Source organism: Syngnathus floridae, chromosome 20, assembly GCF_059516105.1.
Source record: "Syngnathus floridae isolate MCC-2025c chromosome 20, RoL_Sflo_1.0, whole genome shotgun sequence".
Lineage (NCBI taxonomy): Eukaryota > Metazoa > Chordata > Actinopteri > Syngnathiformes > Syngnathidae > Syngnathus > Syngnathus floridae.
This window is the reverse complement of record NC_142432.1, coordinates 6,887,363-6,905,166: the sequence shown is the minus strand read 5'-3', so window position 1 is coordinate 6,905,166 and position 17,804 is coordinate 6,887,363. Positions and strand designations below refer to the sequence as shown.

The following is a 17,804-nucleotide window of genomic DNA, read 5'->3' as shown; positions in this document are numbered from 1 at the left end:
AAGATTAGTTTGCATGTCGTCGTCCTTCTACATTTTACTGTAGTGCGTTTGGTTAAAAAAAAAAAATCATCAGTCGTTGCGCTCTAGCTCTGCTAGGTGGCGGTAGCGTGTTTACATGCTATTTCGCTTGCCACATACCAAAGAAGAAGAAGCGAAATAGTGTCGAAGAAGAAGAATTACCGCAACCGCTGTCAGTGTGTTTCAGTGTGTATGTGTGTGTAAATGAAAGGGCGCTAAATTGATGTTAAAAATGATGTTTCTTCCCAAATTTCTTCTGCTGACCTTGTTGGTTTTCCCGGTACACGTCGTATTCAGGGGTTCGTATGTTCTTCTACTTTTTAACCCGCGACATAGAAAAATGAGTGGCATTGAACTCTGCGAGCGTTAGCTTAGCTTAGCCATTGCACGCCAACGAAGGCCATTCTCCATTTGACATGTGCCACATGAATGACAATATTCTTATAATACAATGTTGATATTACGAGTTTCAGAATGATTGCCTCGCAGTTTGTGCTTCAAATCGCCCCCAATTTGCAGAAAATGTGCACTTAGACGTATGCACTCCCTTACACTGACGTGTCCTTACTGCTAGCTGCAAGCTAAGCTTCTTGCTAAAGCCTTTTCTTTGCTTATGTTGTCATGACGTTAATGGTAAAAAAAAATCCAAGCAGCATCATATTTGAAAAATCGTCACGCTATCCTTACACGTGCAGTGTCTTTCCGAGGAACCATTTTAAGAAACCAAAATGTAACACACCAAGTGCATACATTAAAATTTAAAATTTCGCTTGGCACTAATCTCTCATTTTAGGGAAGTCACTTGCCTCATGTTTTCCATGTACAAATATATATTTTAGTACCTTTCTGACGCAAACATGTAAGCCCCCCGCCAACCCCCCCCCCCCTGTAATTCATAAAGTGCTCAATGACCCCTGTAGTTTTTTACTGCCTACTTGAGATTGCCTAATCTAGACAACACAATCAGATGAAAAGTGCAAAGTTTGTCGCTGAAGTTGTTTTCAGCATTGCGTCACTCCATCATGCACACTGACACGCTGAATGGGAATCACTTTGGTTTCTATAACCGTCATCACAAAGAGAACCAAAGTCACGAGTAAAACATGCAAAATGCTATATCACACCATTATACAATTAATACATGAAAAAACAAAAAAATGTCAACAGAATGTTTGTGCGTGCAGCGCCGCTGGTGGGAGCCGAGGTTCAGCACGAGGATGATGACATGGACGTGATGGAGATGGAGGAAGACATCGTTGACGACGTGACGGCGGACGACGTCACTGCAGACGATGAAGACGACGAAGCTGAAGTCGAAGATGACGAGCACACGGAACTCGTGAGATGAACAAATGCATATGAGATACAGTGGGAAAAATAATTGTCGGTTAACGTTGCTATGCGTTTGTAGATGGAAGAAAAGGAGACGGAGGAAGAGGAGGAAGCGTTGGTCGGGGAGGTGAAGGCCTCTCCATACGCGGACACCACCATCCTGTTTGTTAAAGGAGAAGGTTGGTGGTCCTACCTTTAAACTGCTTCTTTAAACACAAATACATCAGAGGATGAAACATTTTAGATTCATATGTCAAATAATCCTGAAAGTCTGCTAGCTTATTGCTAAGTGTAATGGGAGACGCCATAGACAGGCTAACGTAAGTTAGCGTAATGTTGTTTCAGACTTCCCGGCCAACGACGTCGTCAAGTTCCTGCTGGGCTTCACTAACAGAGGTTCCGAGGACTTTGTGGTGGATTCCCTGGATGCTTCGTTCCGATATCCGCAGGTAAGAAACGGACTGGACCGGCGCAGGCGCGACATGGGTCCCCGTCCTCGCCGCTCTTAATGTATTATCTTTGTTGTGGCTGGCGCCAGGACTACCAGTTCCACATCCAGAACTTCACGGCACTCCAACTGGGCACTGCGGTGCAGTCCGGGCGCCAGGCCACCTTTGAGTATTCTTTCGTCCCAGCGGAGCCCATGGGTGGGCGCCCCTTCGGCCTCGTCATCAACCTCAACTACAAGGATGCCAACGTGAGTGCGGGGGCGCCACCGTAGCAACGCAGGCCGTCAAATGACGACGCTTTCTCCTGCAGGGTAATATCTTCCAGGATGCCGTCTTCAACCAGACGGTCACCATCACTGAGAAGGAGGACGGGCTTGACGGAGAGACGTGAGCGGTTTTGTATTTTCGTGGGGAGGGGGTGCAATGATCGACCAAAGCGTTTGCCAACCAACTTGCTGCTGCGCTCTCCAGCATCTTCATGTACATCTTCCTGTCCGGCCTGGGCCTGCTCGTCATTGTCGGGCTTCACCAGCTGCTGGAGTCCAGAAAGGTAGCTGGCAGCCGATATACGTGACGGGCGTGTCGTGCGCACGTGTAACATGTAACGTGTCCGCACGAGCAGAGGCGGCGTCCCGCTCCAAAAGTGGAAATGGGAACCTCGAGTCACAACAACGTGGATCTCAGCTGGATCCCGCAAGAAACTCTCAACCAGATGAGTAAGTCCGAGCTCGCGCACTCCCCTCGCAAGCTACTCTTCACTCGACTTGTTGCTCCACCCTTGTCTGCTGTACTCGTCTAGTCTGTTTTCCATTGTGTTGTTGGGCATATGTTGTTCTGTCAGGAGGTCCTTTTCCCCCCTTTTTGAACTTTAAACTTTTCTGTGCATGAGGATCACTCACTCACTTGTCTGGTTTCTCTTGCCGTTTCCTGTCACGCCTTCAGTGCAGAGTCGCAGAGGTGAGCCATCGTTGCACCCGCTGCACCCCCCCCCCCCAATCACACTTAACAAACGTGCTGTCGTATTCGCACACAAATCACACGCATGCACTTTTTGACATTCCGACTGTCTTAAATATTTGAAGGCGAATACCGCATCTTCAAGACTGATTCATCACTCCGTCATCAGTCAGTCTCTTGTAGCCATTTGATTTTTGTCTTTCTCAGACAAAGCATCGCCCAGAAGGTCTCCGCGCAAACGTAACCACAAGCGCTCAGCGGGGTCTGACGAGTAACCAGCGTGCCAAGACGTCAAGGGCGAGGACGGCAAGGCCTTGCGCCGTCGCTGGCTGAGGATGATAACCGAGAGTGCCATTGCGCTGAACTTGCCCCCCCCCCCCCCCCTTCTCTTTTTTTCTTTTTTTTTTTCTTCTCAAGAAACTTAAGATGCTGAACTCTCTTCCACACGACACCCAGATTGAGCAGGACGATTGTGTTGACACTGATGATGAGCAAGTTGATTTTTGAAGACATTTAACTGCTGAAGCCGCTGTAGTGAAGAGCTGAAACTGAGACTATAAGATTGGAAAACAGTAAGCCGGAAATGTACATCATTAAAGTTATCGTAATTTCCTCAAATATGGAGTCTACTTCTGACAAGTTGAACGGTTAAACTCAGGTTTGAAGATGATATCATTAAAGAACCCTCAGTTCCCCCCAAACTCCATTTAATCAACCCGCCATGCACATTTATGAGAAACTTGACTGAGATTTAGCGGACATGTTCAAAAGTCATGTTTGCAGCTCTCCACTAGAGTGTCAAAACGAAACACACTTGTTTTCTGAAACGTTTGTGTGATGCACTGATGACGCAACAAGTTGAAAAGGATGATGAAGATAATATGAAATTTTCATTGGTTTACAGACGTGCGTGTCTGCTAATTTATTGGAAAGACATTTCTGGGTGCAGGTGTAATGTTTGTTTCACCACTGGGAGGCGACACTGCTGTCTTATGTTTTTGTCAGAAGACAAGTGAGAAATTAACTTTGACCTTTATGTCAAGGGCTATTACGTTCATTGATTTTTTTTAATTTGCTTTTTAATGTCCAGCAAATAAACGTTTATTTGCACTTGTTGCTTCGTTGGTTGCCTTAATTAAAAAATATATAAAGTAAATTAAGGCTTTTATCTTGATGGTCGGGAACGTTTGGGAAACATTAATGCCTTAACATCAGATCTTAGCTATGGTAGGGTGTTCTGTTTAAATAAACGACCACGTATCATGAAGAAAGTTGCTGGTGCGTAAAATGCATCTGTCAGTCAGCACCAATCATTTGGATTTGATTTAGCTCCCCCTGGAGGCGGCAAGGGAGTTTAACAGCCTTCCATGGCGACCAGACAACAAACACGTCTCCCAGAGTCAATCAGCACGCGCACACACGCATCCCGTAAAAGCTGCCCTGATGTGTGAATAGTTTGTTAAATGGAATGAAAACATAACGAGACTTGCAATGTTAATCATTTGTAGTGGGTGTCAACTCGATAAACGTTAATAAAACAAACCAGGTTGTATTAATAGAAATGAGAGGCAGTGCACTGACGTAACAGTCACGCGGACTCAGGTTCGACTTTGTTTCCCCCCAAAAAACTTGTTAGCTTCATTGAAGAGATCGCAATGAACATGTGAATGTCTGACGACCAAATGATTTTACATTCTTTTTATCAGTATGTTCCTCCAGCTCCCGGATGACACTATAAAAAATGGATGACTCGAGCGGGAATAATCGTAGTAGGCTGTGCGAATAATAGTAGCAGGGAGTCAACACTAGGGGGAGACTGTTATACACTTGACACAGCTCCGTGCTGGGAAGTAAATGATGGAGCTTGAAAATGGAGAAGAAACCAAAAGAAAAAAAAGGCAAACCTTTTAAACGGAGGTAAGCAGAAATGGCATTCGTTGCTGTAACACGTTCCCCACCCGAGTCTCCTGAAAGTCTTCAACACACAAGCTTAAACGTTTGAAAAACAGTTGGCAAGTTTTCCCATTACATAGCGTTTACTTGCTTCTACTTCATTTTATGCTGTAGCTAGCTAGTTTATCGCAGTTTTTCCAAAGTTGAGTTTTACTTGTTAGTTTGCGTTTCTTCCTCTTCCTACACAGTGAGTTCATAGTACTTTTTATTCGATATTAACACTACTTCAAACAGTAAGTGGTAACTTACACTGTTAGTTCAGATGCCTTCATATTAGCTAATTTATAATTGTCTTCAATTTGGTTCATGTCAATTTATACGCTCTTTTGAGTTTATAGTACTTTGGACACAAACTGTTTTAATGATAGATTAATTTGTCGAATATCTTTTCAAATTTCAAATTGACAGTGCAGAGAATTCAGAAACATTTCTGAACAAAGGCAAGAATATTGCCAATTCTTTTCCATCTCCAATCTCTCAAAAGATGCTCAAACTATTTGTTAAAAAAATTGATAATATGTTAGCTGACAATGGTTGCACCTACTACGTCATACCTATACAATTCATACAAACTTGCGTATTTAGTGGGGGTCGCTGGTGGTATAGGGGGTAAGCGAGCCGGTATTGCGTGCCGACATAGTGAGTTTGAGTCTTGTAACTAACGGTGTGCGTGAGACCAAAAAAAAAAAAAAAACTTGTATAATTAGCTATCGATTGTTACATTTTACACATTTAGTTGTCGTTTATACAGTGTATACAACTTCAGAAACTGTTAGCTAGTTCATTTTACTTTGCCCACACTTATTGAGCTTGCACAAATTTTGGCACAGTTGAAGCTACTTTCTGAGCAGTTGCGAGTGTTTACTGCTTGATTAACGGCGATTTTGTTTGAATGGCTGTCTGTTGTGACGTCACATTTGGGAATTCGTGCGTGTGCTTAAGCGAGAGCAAGGTGTAACCTCGCGATACTTGCCCCTTTCTCGCCCCCCACTGCCTCTCTCTCTTTCTCTCTCTCCCCCTGTGCCGTCCAGGGGCAATCAAGCGTCCTGGGTGGATGTCGGTGCTCATGTTGAGTCGGGCTGGCGGCCCATTGAGAGCACAGCAGACGCGCGGACCTCAAACAAACTTGCAGTCCACTCCTCTTTTCTTTCTTTCTTTCTTTCTTTATTTATTTCTTTCAGTTCTTCTTTCGTTTTTTGCTCTTCGTTTTTGTTTGGGGGGGCTCGTGCACGAGAGCAACAGCTGGCGCGCGCGTGGGGAGGACTTCTTCTAATTTTTTTTTCTGTAGGCGCTCATCGTCCGTGGACACTTGTCCACCTCCTCCTCATCCTCCTTTTCATCCTCACCTTTTTCTCCATGGCTGGATGTAAAGACTGAAAGGCGCTCAGGCAAGCGCGCGCACGTGCACGCGCGGCGCGATGTGAAGGCGACGTGCACACTTTTGCTTTGGAAACACTTGACACGTGAGTAGCACTTTCTATTTGAAAGGTGAACTTTTGCTGAGTTTGTGCGTGTCGAGCGTTTTCTTAAATTGTTATGATTTTCTCACGTTTGATTGAAAGTCAGCATTTTTTTTCTCGCTGCCTGCTGGGACACTTTGGCTCCCGGGGGATACGCACGCGTTTCCTGTGTTCCTATGCAACCTGCCTGTACTCTTTCCATTCATTATCATCCTTGCCATGCAAACTAATTATTGCAATAATGATTATTGACGTCGTTTTCCATTCTTTAGGTACCTCTAAAAGCATCTGCACTCTTACTATAATAATTATTCTTTACATAACCTCGCTCTTTCCGTTTGTTAACATCCCTGTTCATGTAATTTGATATTATTATTATTAATAATATTATTATTAATAATAACAAAAGCAAACAAAAATAATGAAGACAATATTAATAATTCTGATGAGCTGGTAAGATCCTCTCCATCCAATCTGAATATTTGAATGTTAATTATGATCATTAATCTTTCTATTTGTTGAAATATCTTCATGCAATCTGCGAGATGCTTACCGTCGTTTTTTTATTACGTTATCAACAATGATAATAATGAAATTAATAAACTAATTAATTCTATACATAAACACGACGAAAGGATTGTGTGTGTGTGTGTGTGTGTGTGTGTGTGTGTGTGTGTGTGTGTGTGTGTGTGCGCGCGTGTGTGTGCGTGTGTGTGAGAGAAAGAGAGAACATTTGCCCGCTGAACTTTGACCTCCCATCTTTTGCCTGTTTATAAACAAACAAGGACCTTTGACCCTTGGCCTGTGCAGAAAGTGACTGGCAGAGGTCACATAACCTTGTGAGCGTTTTGTCGTTGTCGTTTTTGTGGCTGCGTATGCGGCGGCGTCATGGCGGCGGGCGCAGTAAGGAAGAGGAGCAAACTATGAAAGATGTTGACTGTGGGAAGGAAGGAAGGAAGGAAGGAAGGAAGGAAGGAAGGAAGGAAGGAAGGAAGGAAGGAAGGAAGGAAGGAAGGAAGGAAGGAAAGATGTGAGGAAGGAATGATGTGCCTGATCAGTACGGCAAATGGCTTCGTGAGAGAACTTATTTCAAAACATTTTTTAATAGCTTTAGCTTTAAAATACTTGTCCCACATCTTTTAAACACATTCGGACATATTAAAAGACACTTTTAAAGTAGTCCCCGGCGCCTGTTCTCACTCTCGTGCCGACAAAAAAATTGGGTGACAATCATATAATATTGCTTTGAGGAAACAAAAAATATGTTCAATATAAAATGGAAAAATAAATAATAAAATAATATGTAAACCCAGCTGTAGGGCTTCAAGCTTAATGCTGACATATTTTGTGAAATGCCATAGACAATTCCTCAACTAACGGCGACCGTAACACGTAAAAGCTGAGCGTATGAAAATGACGATGATGATAAAGGTCAGGGGTGGCGGTGTCGAGGGGGTGGGGTCAGGGTGTGACCTTGATTGCAAAAGGTCGTTTCCTTGCCTGGTGAAGACGACGTGGACATTGTGCCGCCTGTCAACACGACACAACCACAACAGGTGGCCGTCGCATGCATCGCATTGGTGCGCGTGTGTGCGAGCGAGGCGAGCGCGAGATTGCCGTTTGTTCTGAGCGGCGGCGGCGGTCGGCCTGACCTTTTCCCCAACACAAGTCGTCGTTTGACGGACGAGGGAGCGCCCCCTGCTTATTTTGCATGCGCGTGTCGAAGGTATGGAGCTCTGGAGCAGCTGTCACAGTTGCCTCTCCGTTTGTCCTCTTTTTCAGCGTCCAATAATCAAAGCCGAGGAGCGCGTAACAAGGAACGCGTTGTTTTGCAGACATCAGGACGGAAACTTCCGGAGCGCACACCAACACACACATGCACGCAAAGTTGCCTCCTGTGCGAAGCCACGTCAGTTCTCGCCGAATTCTTCTTCTAATCCGACACTTTAATGATGCTGTCGCTCTTCTAAAGACTCTTAAAAGCCAACTCGTCAACTCTGCGCGCAGACGTCGGTGTCAGCAAAGCTGCCCGGCGTGCGTGCGAGCGCGCGTGTGCGGCCAGCAGCAAAAGCACAAGCAAAGCCCGCTTGGAAAGTGTCACCTCGCGTCCCGCTTAACCGGCTCGCCGTCATGCCGCTTTTCACGGCTTCGCCCCAAATGTTTCGTAACAACGTCTACGCAACGGGCTCATGAGCGTAGCCTCGTCATGCTTTCAGCTACAACTAGCTAACGAGCCTAAAAAGCGACATCAACTCAATACAAGTCAAAATAAGACTTCAAACTGCTTTATGAATAAACGAATTTGACTTTATGTAACTCTGCCGCGACATGTGACGCCCTCACTTCATTCAAACGAAGGTCTGACTTCATTTTGACGCGCTCGCTTCAAGCGACACCTTCACATCATGTGATCACAAATATTTAGAATATCTTTATTTGCGTGCGCGTGTGTGTGTGATGGTTTATGGTTGGGGGCTGGGAGTAGTGTTATAAATCACACTCTGTGGAGTCGCCTGCCTCTCAATCATCACACGTCATTGAAATGTGAAAGACACACGCACGCACACACACACACACACACACACACACACACACACACAGTGCTTCTACCTGTTCATCAGTACGCTGTACTCTGGTCCCTTGAGTATCATCTGTTACTATAGCAACAGTAGAAGCAAAGTGAGCAGTTATATACACACACACTCACATACACACAAGACCTTTAAATGGTTTGGGGTCAGCATGAGTCGGTTGTGTTTGATTTGATGACTTTTTTTTTTCCTCATCACTGACATCCGCTCGGCGTGTTTTTCCGAGTCGATCTGATCTGAATATTCCCGTCTGCTGTCATCGTTTGTTGACCCGGTCGTGCTAATATTAGCGACATGCTGAAAGTACGCAGTGAGACCTCACACGTGATGGTAGCAGCTAAATGCTAGCGGTGTCGTCCTTATCGAGAATCTTGACCGTGTGAGGGTTGAGTTTAAGGATGGGACTGCCATAAACGCTCGCACACGCACACACGCGCCCACACACACACACACACACACATTGTGTGTGTGCGCGTGTTTTTGAAACTGTTTGTGTGTGTACAGTACAGAATGTGAGCATGAGGGTAAATAAGACGAAAGGTCATCATCAAAAAAGCAAAATCTATTGATTGGTGGTGACATTTTGTTTTGGGTGTCATTGCAATGTTAAATGCGACTGAAATGTCCAGAGGGCCGCACTAAATCAGTGGCGCCGGCTGGCCGGCCAACATGTTAAAAGACTTTAGCGTCGCTGATTTATTTTGATGAGGGGCGGCTATGTCAGGCTGGCCGGTCACTTCCTGTCAAGATTGCTCGCCTTTGCCGTCCTTCATCCTCCATCTTCGTGCTGCCGAATGACGCTCGTGTCACCAATGCTTTCAACATCTTTTCAGTACACTTTGTGCTTGAAAAGTAAAGGCGCAGATAATGAGGAAAAGGGAGCAACATGCTTGCCTCACAGCGTCAAGGTTCTCGGTTTGAATCTCCACGCGGGCCGTCTCTGTTATTAATTTTCTGACAGTGCTCGGGTTTCCTTCTAATTTGACGAACATTTCTTTTAAATACTTCCAAAATATTTTTTGGGGGGGGTCTCTTTTTTTGCTGGAAAAGCAAGTGACAAAACAAACTTTCAGGAAGCTCATGTGAACTGTTTCCATCATCACAATTTTGTCACAGAAAAACTACAGTGACAGTGGAAGCAATCCAAACATTTTTGTGCGTGTAGTGCGTGTGTGTGCGTGTGTCCATGTGTGCATATGTGTGTGTGTGTGTGTATGTGTGTGTATGTGATAGGGGGGCAGTGGTGGGGGGTCCGTGCTGGCTCTGAGCACTGGCCCACTTTTCTTCTTCTCTGGCGAGCGTTCTGGCGTCCCCCCAGCCGTCATTTAGAGCGCTAACGAGGACTCTCAGGTGATGATGATGACGACGATCAGCTGATAGCATCGTCCATCCACGTTTCACGCGTGACTTTTCCGATCGTGCGCTATGAGCATGGCACTACTTGTGATGTTGCGAAGATGTGAGCCTCACAGGAAGTCGTCTAGCTTCACGCAGGAAATGATGGGACGCTCCGTGTAGCGAGGGACGCAGATCGATGACAGACAGTCGCGCACGTGGGTGCGTGATGGACAAGGCCGCCGCGCGTGCGTGTCGTCCTTGTGCCGCGGCTTCATCAGTTTGCTGGTTCAAGAGCAGCACCAACAGACAGGAAACACTCTGTCACTCTTCACCCATGTTCGTCATCCATCAGATGCGCTATGCATGTGCGCGTGTTCGTGTTGGGTGGCTGGGATGGCTAAAGAATGGCGAGTTAGCTCGTAGCTGCGGTTCGCGGTACACCTGTCGTGTATTGCTCGGCCCAACTTAACTGTACAACTGATGCATAATACAAAAGGCAACAAACACTCAAGATGTTCCATCAAACCATATCAAGTCTGCTAGCTTAAGGCTAACAGCCAATGGGAAACGCCACAGACGGGCTAACGGACAATAGCGCAGCGGTCACTGTAGTTCTAAACCTTTAAACAACTGTTATTTTGTGTGGAAACACAAAAATACTCACAGGCCTCCTCTCCTCACAATTGACAATGCTGCAATTTTGTGGCACTACGGCTCGAAATACGAGTTGTGTGTTTGGCGTGACAACCGCGACTACGTATATATAGCTGCCGTATAGCGCAAAATGCCGTTGCAGGATAACGGTGTGTAAAAAGATGCGATGTTAGAGAGTCTGTACAGCACCAAACAGTGTCACAAACTAGTTAATAGGAAATTATTTAATCAATCACCGGGGAGCAAGAGAACAGCAGGACACACACACGCGGGGAAAAATAAGGGAATGGAAAAGATGGTAGGCAGAGCGACTCAAATAGGATAAATGCAAGTGGGTCGCTGTGCGCACACACACGCACACACACACACACACACACACACACACACACAATAATGTTGTTTCACTGGAGTGGACGCTAATATAGGATATAATAAGAAGAATATCAATTAGAAGACAGGATGTATAATAATAATAATCAAATAAAATGTAGCGTGCCGTAATACACAGTGATTAGAATTGAAAACAGGTGAGGAGGAGGGGGCGTCTTGTGTGGGTATTATGAGGTGACGTTTCATAATAGTAAAAATGAGAAGAGGCGAGGATGTGTTGTACTAAGAAGAAGAATGTTAAGTAGGTGACGTTTCGTCATAATAATAACAATGTGGAGGGGAAGGACGCGTAACGATAAGAGGTGACGACGTGGAGGAACGCGAGCAGGTGAGCAAATGCAAAGTAGGTGAAGATGAAAGTTGTCAAGGGCGGCGGGTGGCGACAGCTTCAGGGTCGCGACCCTTCACATTCAACAAAATAAAAGATTTTATGTTTTTTTATCAAGTGACACACTCAGGCGTGACTGACACCTTTCAACCAGAGCGCACGCACGCACACGCGGCGAGCCGGCCCGGCAAAGCTATAAGAGGCTGACGAGCGTCTCGTCTGACCTCCTTTGGTGCTAAATTAAAATGAACCTCAATGTTGATGCCCAATGAAGGTAACCACAAGAGATGACGAGACAGAAAGAAGGCCACAGTGGGACTTTTCCACAATAAGATGCTTACACACGCACACACGCACGCACACACACGCACACACACGCACACACGCACACACGCCAAAAAAGAGCAGTCAGGATTTGAAATGGCCTTCATTATCTGTTTTAAATTTCCTTTCACACACACTAATTTTGATTTACACAATTTTAAACTTTCACTTAAAAAAAAGTTTCCACACAGCATTTTGTATTTTTTTTAGTGAGATGTTTTTATGCGAAGGATAACTATTGTGAATGCTGTGAGAGTTTTTGGTGCATGTGAGAGTTTTCCAGGACGTGTAACAAGTTTTTGGTGCACTGTTTTTAGTGCTAGTTTGACTTGTGAGAAGTTTTTGTTTTGTGTTTGTTTTTTGGTGTTTATAAAAAAAAAAAATTGTGCCGTTTTTGTGAGAGTTTTTGTTGGCATATGATTTTTATGGTGTGTGAGTTTTCAATATGCATGAGTTTTTTTTATGTTTGGAAAGTTTTTGGTGTGGTGTGTGTTTCTGGTGTGCGTGAGAGTTTTTTTTTATTGGTGCGTGAGAGGTTTTCATGTGTGTGTCCACAAACACACACACACACATTTTAGACAAAGACACGGCATTCCACCTGCAGTTGTTTACAGCAGTCATTGTAATTGACCAGCTGCCTCGCTTGTGTGTCTCCGCGTGTATGTGCGTGTGTGTGTGTGTGCGGGTGTGTGTGTGTGTGATGAAACCGACAGTAATAAAGAGCAGACGGGAAGTGAACGTCTCCTCCCTGATAAACTCAAAGCGTTACCATGGCAACGACAGGCACGTTGTAGACTTGTGTATGTGTGCTAATGTTAGCATGCTAGCATAAGAACTAGGAAACAGGAAGGCGTCCCTGCAGACAGGAAGCGGATGTTTGAATGGCAATCATTCGTCCGTGGGACAAATCCACTTCAAACTCACTCAACACCTGAGTGCTGCCTGACTGTGTGTGAATAATGAATGTGTGTCACTGTGCATGCATCTGTGGATGTGTGGGTGTGCGTGTGTCCCTCTGTGTGTGGGTGTGTATGTAGGGGTCTGGCCCAGATTGTGCGTTGTGATGTCATCAATGTAACCCCAGCTGAAAGGTGACTCTGTGTGTCACCTCCTCTTCATCACCCGATACCTGACACACACACGAATAACTCGTCATGTAGTTGCAAGAAAAAGTATGGGAACCCCACCGAATTACCTGAAATTCTCCATCAATTGGTCATATAATGTGATGTGATTGTCATCAATACATACACACACATACACACATACACACACACACACTTATGATACACTTGCAAGAGTTATGTCAATGCAATGGTGCGACACATACTGTAAGTGTAACATTTGTCCACAGGGTAAATATTTAGCACTCGCTAGCTGTCAAGTCTTTCCGACTTGTTTCTCTTTGATTTCTATGTTTTAAAAAGCAATTTGTGATTCAGATTCACACTCTGATGTAAAAAGTGCTAAATGATGCAGCGACAAAAGCCAAGACGATTAAAATTGCCGTGACTCATGCAAGCGACTGCGCTAAACGCAACAAGCTAGCCTGCTATCACGGGAGCTCGCGAGCTAACAACCCGCGGGACACGGGGCAAATGTGTTAGCTATCTCAAGGTGGATTTATTTTTTTATAGGGTAGCGGTGGAATGAGAATTAAGCATTTGTTTCTTTTGGTGTTTTTTTTGTTTTTTTTTACTTTGCGAGGACATGTCGGCGCGGTGGCGTCGAAGTGGTGTCGTGGTTGCGTAGTGTATTTCACTTTAATTCGCCGTTGAAATGTTGTTTCAAGCTTGATGGCTGCGTTGGAGTCTCCAGGCTTCCGTTACTGTCTGATAGCCGTTTGACGACGTCTATAAAACATTTTATCTCCAATGCGACCTTGACCAACGTGTGAACTCGGCACGCTCCCGACGCCATCGCCGCCGCGCTTGCGTGTGTGTGTGTTCGTACACGCTGCCACTTCTCGGCGATGGGACACTTAGTGAGACGCTGATAGCTAATATGGAAATGATAAGAGTACATGATGTGCGTGTTTGTGAGTTTGCGTCTTCCTCATCACCTTCCTGTCAGCTTCCTCCTCCTCACACATCATCATCATCATTTCCTGGACTCTTATTGAGTCCATTTGTTTATCATTAAGGCCCGAGCACACCAGTACATTACAACAAAATCGAAACCACTTTATATATATTTTTTACATTTATAAATCACCATTTGACAGATTTAATTATTTTTATTTTTGTAGAGCAATGAGAACACTGTTCCATGCCTCTGCTTGTGAATTAGAATCTTGCTTCGTGGCCTCTGCACTCAGCATTGTTGCGTAGTACCAGGTTCTGGGTATGCGCTGTTCGCATTTTTCGGGGTTGGCCAGCTTTTGAACACTGTCATCATGTCATGTCAGTCAGGGTCACTACGCCCCCCCCCCCCCCAACCTCCCCTCACCCTGTAGGCGTGTTCTGTCCCAAGTCCCGCCTCTGCTGTCGCTTCGCCAAACGATCCCGGTTGTCGCCTGCCAGCTCGTTGGCTCGCTGCCCGCCATCTTTGAATGGCGGCGACAATGTGTGTTTCCTCCTTTCAAGCTAATTGAATTGAGCTTGTGAGGGACATCTCGGTCCTCCTCTTCATCCTCGTCGTCACCGTGCCCACTGACGGCCGCTCACTGTTAGAGTGGGGCCAAGACGTAAATGGCGTTTAGGTGCATACTGCAAGCACAAGCGATCATTTTGTCTAACTAAAGTCCACGAATTTAATACTAACATACAAGCCAAAGGAAATTAGCGTTGATGTCACGGGAATTTTAACCTTTCGAGCAACTGCTACTTCCAGTCGTCCTCAGTGCTGCCCTGGCATGTTGTGAGACAACTTGGTACTACACTGAAGGCACACGTAATCCATATTCAGACTTACTCCAAAAATATGCTCCAAACTTATTGTTGCCGGCCTAATATGCTAATCGTAGCAGATTAGCTGCATCTGTCGCCTTGACAACGTTCTCTCACATCGTTGACATTTACACACACTGCCGTCTCTCCTCACCTACTTGATTCTTTTTGAGGAGCTAGCTCGCTAACCATTAGCATGTCATACTTCACAATATTGACGCACAACAAGTGCCTACGTGACCGCCACTCTGTGTGTGTGTGTGTGTGTGTCCACATCAAAGGAAAATCAAGCTCTGTTTTCCATTCTTATCAAAAGCTGTCATCCACACGTCGGTAGGTCACACAACACAACACACACATACACGCACACACACACACACTCACACTCATCACGTAGACACTTTTCAGAAATCTGATTTGGGAGCTGTGAAGAATAAATGCAGGAAGGCTTGAAAAATGACTCCTGTCCGATCATTCAATTAAGAGCCCATGCAGATGGTCCACACACACACGCACTCGTGTGCACACACACGCCCTTAAACACAATTTTTTGCAAGTATAAGATATTTTCTTTGTAGTTCCATTTGTCGTGGCAAATAACGACACCATTCCGGTGCCTCCCTTCCACTTAAAAAGACGGCTGACATGCTGTTGTCAGCATGTGTGCACAGAAAGCTCCGCCCACCAAGATAGCCGAGGGAAGGCTACAAAAGTGGCAAAAAAGGAAAATAGGACTATGACGATGAGTGTCTCGGTTGAACCTCGGCCAGGCCCGAGGAGGCGGAGCTGATTGCGTCCGGTCGGCTTGATTGCGCGGAGGTTGTAAGGCGACCCAAGCCGCGGCGTCATCGTGGGCCGCGTCTTCATCACGCTCAATCACGACGCTCAGAGATCCTCCAATCAAAGGCTCCTCGTCTCACAACTGCCTCCACTACAAACACTCCAGAATCCCTCAGAAGGATTAATTGTCTACTGTAAAAACCCATTTAAAAAAAGAAAAATTATCACTTAAAAATCATGGAATTGTGGTGCTTTCTCCCAGCTGGTAGCGTGGGCCAGTCAGCAGCAGGATCAGGATGACAAGATGGCCGGCTGTGTGTTTCCAATGGGACCAGAGAGCTTTCAGCGCTTCACGCCGGACTCCCTGGCGGCCATCGAGCAGCGCATCGCCAAGGAGAAGGCCCGACGCAACAAACACTACCAGGAGGTAAACGTGAGTGGTCTCAAACTTTTTGGCTGTGAACAGAGAGAAGCTAATTTACAAATGTGTGTGTGTGTCAGGACCTTGGCGATGTGGAGGTCCCTCGCCCCCGGGCTGACCTGGAGGCGGGTAAACAGCTGCCGCGCATCTACGCTGACATCCCCTCCCACCTGGTGGGAGTGCCCCTGGAGGACATCGACCCATACTACTTCCAAGACCAGAGGGTACGGAAAATACGCTACCGTGAGATTCCAGTGACCCGGCTCGGCCCAGTTTTGCAAGAAACCCGTTTCATGTTGAAGTTTACTAAATATCAAATAAAGACAATTACAAGTTATGTATTTAAAAAACAAACAAACAATGCCTGAAGAATGGCCTGCTAGCTTAATGCTAACAAATACTGACATGCTAATGGTAGATGTGTGTGTGTTTATATTTTTGAACTAACACAGATGTGTTGATTGAAGTATTGTTAATTAAATGTTGGTAAGTAGGGGAGGCTATTAAATTAAATTTCCCGTTGGCGTCGGTGTGCCTAACTTGCTCAACTTACCTGAGTGCCGCCGCGGGAGGCAAAAAAGCGCAAATGCGGCGGCGCCGCGATGCGAGGCTGGCGAGGGACAGCGACGCATCGCTTGCCAGCCTCAGATCACATCGCTTACTCTTGAGGGACTTTCCTCTCCGGCCTCCCTTCTCGGCTCTGCGCCGCGTTTGCAGCATCACACGTTTGTGTGTTTGCTGTGCCAGCTTAGCTGAGGGAAGCCAGAAAAGCGAAAAACACATCCAGTCTCTCTGCGAGATGCTGGAAAATTATCATTTATCTTCCATACCAGGAGTGCTCTCACTTTTTTTCCTCTGAGAGCCATGTATGGAAAAATGGAAGGATGCGATCTGTAAGCCTCCTCTAGATATTCAAAGTAATTCAAAGACTCACAGCTTCAACATCTGGAACTCTTTGCCTACTAATATTTCTGACGCTGCTCCCCTGGACGTTTCAAGAAAAAATTTGTTCACCACAGCTTTCATGAATGCACACACTCCTTCCTATATGGACTTTAATTATAGGCCCCTGAGTTATTGTTCAGCACCCTTTTGTCCCTTGAAAGGAGCTATATGAAGTTAAGCTATCGCTATTATTATTCAGTAAATAGTGCCGGCGTATGAATATGCTGTGAATTGATCTTCTTTTTTTTTTTGTTGTTGACAGACTTTCATAGTCCTGAACAAAGGCAAAGCCATCTTTCGCTTCAACGCCACATCGGCCCTCTACTTCTTCAGTCCCTTCCATCCTGTGCGGACCGTCGCCATCAGGATTCTGGTGCATTCATATCCTTGTCAAGTTGAAACAGGTGGAGTGAAGCCCTCGCTAAATTTCAAGCGACTTGAGTCGAGTCCCAATTGAAGTTTACAGTAAAGACTTGAGACTTAGCCACCTCTGCAGTCAGACGACAGCAAAGATGACAGACATGGCTTGACACCCGAAATCACCCCTCCCGCCCTATTTCCAAATACCCCACCTCCAACTGTCCCACTGCCTCCCCCCTCCCATGTCCTCACCTCGCACTCTGATATTTTTAGCCACCGCGGCGGCTGCTGCCGCTGAGAGATGGCAAGTCGGCGGACACGCCACTGTTGTTGGGGATAATCGGGTGAAGAGGTCGGCGGCAGAGGTGCGGCACTGCTGATTTTGCGCTCGGGGTGGTAGGAAGGAGGGAGCGGAGCGAGGGTGGGGGGGCGTCCCGATGAAGTGGACGCTCAGAGTTTTTATGAGTGTTTGAGTGTGAGCAAGAGCCTTCTGGATTTTGGCCCACCGGCGTGGCGCCACCGTGACAGGCTGTGGTGTGACGCGCGCACACACAGTTATGAAGCGATTGTGTGCTTTGTGTCTCACTCAAGTGTCACCTTTGATCCTGGCATCCCA

At 45.9% G+C, this 17,804-nt stretch overlaps 2 protein-coding genes across 3 annotated transcripts; both read left to right on the top strand.

Moving 5' to 3' along the window:
- Positions 1-134: 134 nt before the first annotated feature.
- ssr1 (signal sequence receptor, alpha) lies at positions 135-3,866 on the top strand. 2 transcript variants are annotated; one of them, XM_088363938.1, is made up of 10 exons: positions 135-317; positions 1,203-1,357; positions 1,430-1,529; positions 1,696-1,799; positions 1,889-2,047; positions 2,110-2,186; positions 2,271-2,349; positions 2,422-2,515; positions 2,742-2,756; positions 2,964-3,866. In XM_088363938.1, exons 1-10 carry the CDS (start codon positions 242-244, stop codon positions 3,029-3,031), a joined length of 927 nt encoding a protein of 308 aa, XP_088220064.1. In that variant the 5' UTR covers positions 135-241; the 3' UTR covers positions 3,032-3,866. The 2 variants fall into 2 exon arrangements, with proteins under 2 accessions (XP_088220064.1, XP_088220065.1); XM_088363939.1 differs by lacking the exon at positions 2,742-2,756 and having other exon boundaries at positions 137-317.
- Positions 3,867-4,525: 659 nt separating this feature from the next.
- Positions 4,526-17,285, top strand: LOC148381068 (sodium channel protein type 2 subunit alpha-like). The gene is made up of 4 exons (XM_088364163.1): positions 4,526-4,673; positions 15,725-15,889; positions 15,964-16,107; positions 17,091-17,285. Exons 2-4 carry the CDS (start codon positions 15,767-15,769, stop codon positions 17,283-17,285), a joined length of 462 nt encoding a protein of 153 aa, XP_088220289.1. The 5' UTR covers positions 4,526-4,673; positions 15,725-15,766.
- The last annotated feature ends 519 nt before the right edge of the window (positions 17,286-17,804 follow it).

Excerpts from the sequence above, each read along its gene's own strand:
- LOC148381068 (XM_088364163.1), top strand. The coding sequence starts at position 15,767 with ATGGCCGGCTGTGTGTTTCCAATGGGACCAGAGAGCTTTCAGCGCTTC. Across the intron at positions 15,890-15,963 it reads GCAACAAACACTACCAGGAG|GACCTTGGCGATGTGGAGGT; the intron begins GTAAACGTGAGT and ends TGTGTGTGTCAG. Across the intron at positions 16,108-17,090 it reads ACTACTTCCAAGACCAGAGG|ACTTTCATAGTCCTGAACAA; the intron begins GTACGGAAAATA and ends TGTTGTTGACAG.
- ssr1 (XM_088363938.1), top strand. The coding sequence starts at position 242 with ATGTTAAAAATGATGTTTCTTCCCAAATTTCTTCTGCTGACCTTGTTG. Across the intron at positions 1,530-1,695 it reads CCTGTTTGTTAAAGGAGAAG|ACTTCCCGGCCAACGACGTC; the intron begins GTTGGTGGTCCT and ends ATGTTGTTTCAG. Across the intron at positions 2,187-2,270 it reads GACGGGCTTGACGGAGAGAC|CATCTTCATGTACATCTTCC; the intron begins GTGAGCGGTTTT and ends TGCGCTCTCCAG.